Source organism: Myotis brandtii, unplaced genomic scaffold, assembly GCF_000412655.1.
Source record: "Myotis brandtii unplaced genomic scaffold, ASM41265v1 scaffold456, whole genome shotgun sequence".
NCBI lineage: Eukaryota > Metazoa > Chordata > Mammalia > Chiroptera > Vespertilionidae > Myotis > Myotis brandtii.
In genome coordinates, this window is record NW_005367431.1 from 3,457,864 (window position 1) to 3,461,336 (window position 3,473).

Below are 3,473 nucleotides of genomic sequence, written 5' to 3' on the forward strand. Positions count from 1 at the left end.
TTAATCTTATGGTCAAGTGTATACAGACACAGAAGCACTTTCTCCTGACACGACTATAATTGGATCTATTAACGTTAATTTTACAGAAATTTTACATGTGAACTATAGAGGCTATTTTGCTGTTAACTATCAGGCTGAAATCTTAGATCTACCAAGAAAGTACACTGCAGATAATGCTGCACAACCAAGTACAAAAACCACGCCTGGGCTCCCAGCCTTGCACTACTTGTCTACTTACTGCTTCTGGGATCTTCCCAACTCCACCTCAAACTGTATTCTGTCAACAGGACAGAACTGTTCACTATTATAGATTGACTGTATATGGAACCTTTACACCTCACACCAGAATGGTCCTGTCCTTAGACTTGGAGAAACCAGGCTCCCCCACTAATGGGAAAAGATTAGAGGCAGCATTCCAAGCCAAACTGTATCCAGCTTTATTAAAGATACTTTTCATAAACAATCATGGTATTTCAGGCAGGACATGGTCAGACAATCGTTAACAGTATACAACAACTTCAAACTCCCTTCTTCAATGAACTACCAAAATCAGAAAGCCACTATAAAACCCAATGAAGTCTTCATCTGATGCTCTGAACAGGGAAAGTTTAGAGTGAGGGTTGACATTTCACATTAAGCATGTTGTTTAACAACTTTTCACAAGCCGACCCTGACTTTCAGGAAATGAAATGAAAATGGCAGAGAATATCAATCTGTAGATCCACAATCTAAAAAGGAACTGCTGCTCTTTAGAGGGAGGCCATCTCAATAGTGACACTGGAAAGTCCAGATTGCCCAACATACTGGAAATCAATTTTTTTGGGTCAGGTCCCAATAGGTCTCTGGGCTTAAGAGAGCCAAAGTCTATGCTGAAGTGGAGAGGGAGAAAAGGACAGAAAAACGAATTTTAGTTTTCCCACACGACAAGGTGTTTGTGCCACAATGGCTAATGTGTGTCAACATCAAGAGATCCCTCCTCCCAGGAACCAAGAGGAAGTTTCTCAAAACTAGAAGGGAAAGGTATTTCCACCCCATGTCAGTCCAGCTTTGGAGACATTCTATTAGTACTATTTGTCCTTCCCCCCAAAAATAACAATGAAGTGTTCTGTGTGCTAACAACATAGCTTAAAAAAAAAAAAGTAAAACAAAATTCTGCATTTTTATAAAACTTGATAAAAAATAGTATTTCAAACTGTACAGTCACCAGAAATACACAGTTATCAAAAATGCACACACTTCACTTGGCATCTCCAGCACCTTCAGCTTTCTGTGCCTAAAAGAAAAATAGACAGATTAGTACAACACATAAGAGTTTGAGACTATCTTCACCCATATCCCAAATATAACATTATTTTGCTCCTGGGCCAGCCAAAGCTCAGGTTTCAGATACTCTGAAACTGAGACTTAGTACTTCTTTTGAGAATGGCTTGGTAGGAAACTTTGCTAAAATCAGGGTAAGGAACAAATCAGCATTAGAAGAGCTGAGGTTATTCTCAGCTTCAAAACTCTGTAACAGTGATGGCGAACCTATGACACGTGTGTCAGAGGTGACACGCAAACTCATTTTTTTGGGTTGATTTTTCTTTGTTAAATGGCATTTAAATATATAAAATAAATATCAAAAATATGTCTTTGTTTTACTATGGTTACAAATATCAAATGAGGTAGCAGTTGTACCTGGTCTGTTTTGGCATCTCCATTTTCTGCAGGATTATTCCCATCTTTGCTAGCATCAGCTTTCCCCTTTTTCCCTTTCCGTACCTTCTCTCCCTTCTAGAAGACGGGAGAAAGAAAAAAGCTGTTTCTCCTAATTTCTTATTACCAATGTGTGGCCTACAAAGTTCTGTACAAGGCAGGATTGTTTATAAAAGATAACATACAAACTATAAACCCTCCCCCACTGATAAAACAACTGATCAAAACTAGGCCAAATGATCTATAATATTCTGTGGTCCTAAATATATAGAATTTTTTATCTGAGTATAAATAATAGGATAGCATAAGATAGCTTAAAACTTGGGAGGTTAAATACTGAAGAAGTGCAATTTTTCTAAACTAATGATAGTTCTTGATATACAAATCTCAGGAATAAGTCAAGCTATCAAAACAATTCAGAATATCCATTAATGGAGTCACCATTATTATGCTGCATTAAGATACTGAAGGACAGTTCTCATTTTTGTGAAAGTGAACAATTAGGGCATAATTATAAGGCCCAGTCCTGTTAACTTTGTCATATATCTCAACTTTGTGCCAACAGATGAAGTTATTATATAGCAGATCTCCCGTAAACAACATGAAATCCTGCTCAGCCTTATGTGACTCCTAGAAACACCTTGTCCCCAGTCCCACTCACCTTTGCAGGGGCCTTTTTAGGCTTGGGCTCTGGCTTTGGAGGAGCAGGTTTCTTTTATTTGGAGGAGAGAGGGGAAGACAACATTAGTATGATGAGCCAAAGAAAACAAACTACAACCAAATCACAGTACCAGCAAATTTTCCATGCTTCATAAAGATTTTGTGGCTGACTTCCCATTAAAATGTCCAATCTTCAGAAACCCACTCAAGTAACAATCAGGAGTGTTCCACTTTGACTATAAGCCATGAAAATTTCCCAACCAGTGAATCTCAAATGGGTGAGAGTCCACAGTGTAGCAGCAGCTCATTAAAACCAGCCACCGACCATCACTCATGGGAAGCTAGTTTCAGGAATAAAGGTGAAAATTTACAAGCAGACATACTTACAGCTGATAACCTGGCGGATCTTCTCTGTGGCTATTTTAAAAAATAGAAAAATGAGAAAGTTAGCAAAATAGTCCAACCACTTAAGAAAAACAAGAGTCTTAGTGCCAATCTTTTCTGGACTATAGGATGTGAAGAGAGCTTACTTAGGCAAATTCAGGAATAAGGGTATGGTTACCACCAGAGAAGCCCAAAGCTTTGTAAGACTCCAAAAAAAAAAGAGAATAAACAAGACTTACTTCGTCCTTCACCTTGGCTTTATCTCCTTTAGCATCCCCTTCTGCCTATAAAAAACAAAACAGAAACTCAGAAACCTGCAGCCTCCGAGGTAATTTTTAATGACTCACTAAGCTTCACACAGTCCAAAGGAAAAAAATTAAAAGAAGTCTTGCACACAACTTCTGTAGGATACACAAATCGTCAGTGTTTAGCACCCGCGCCTCCTATGCAAATACCCGAAGTGCTTAGGAACTGTGGGCGTGCTTATTTGTGTACACATCATGCCAAATCCAGCCCAAAGCTCGCAGGGTGTCGGAACCTCAGCCTTCCCAGAGTCTCGGCCAAGTGGCCCCAGGGAAACGCTCTGAGCTGGAGCGCGGAGTGCAGCGCAGGGCCGAGCTGCCTGCGCCACCGCACCAGGCAGAAGCAGATGCAACAGCTGCAGCGGGTGCAAACAAACCCGTCCGGAGGCGGGGCCCGAGCGCCGTTGCCATGGCAGCCGTCGAGGGCGGGAG

The 3,473-nt window shown here is 40.5% G+C and overlaps 1 protein-coding gene across 1 annotated transcript in view; it reads right to left on the bottom strand.

Annotated features, from left to right (window-relative positions):
* Window positions 1–413: 413 nt before the first annotated feature.
* HMGN2 (high mobility group nucleosomal binding domain 2) overlaps window positions 414–3,473 on the bottom strand; it is a 4,193-nt gene continuing 1,133 nt past the window's right edge. Inside the window, exons 2-6 of the mRNA XM_005875255.2 lie at window positions 2,979–3,023; window positions 2,743–2,772; window positions 2,357–2,407; window positions 1,678–1,773; window positions 414–1,273 (exon numbers count right to left, since the gene is read on the bottom strand). Of these exons, the coding sequence (XP_005875317.1) occupies window positions 1,238–1,273; window positions 1,678–1,773; window positions 2,357–2,407; window positions 2,743–2,772; window positions 2,979–3,023 (258 nt within the window). The 3' untranslated portion in view covers window positions 414–1,237. The remainder of the gene's footprint in view (window positions 1,274–1,677; window positions 1,774–2,356; window positions 2,408–2,742; window positions 2,773–2,978; window positions 3,024–3,473) is intronic.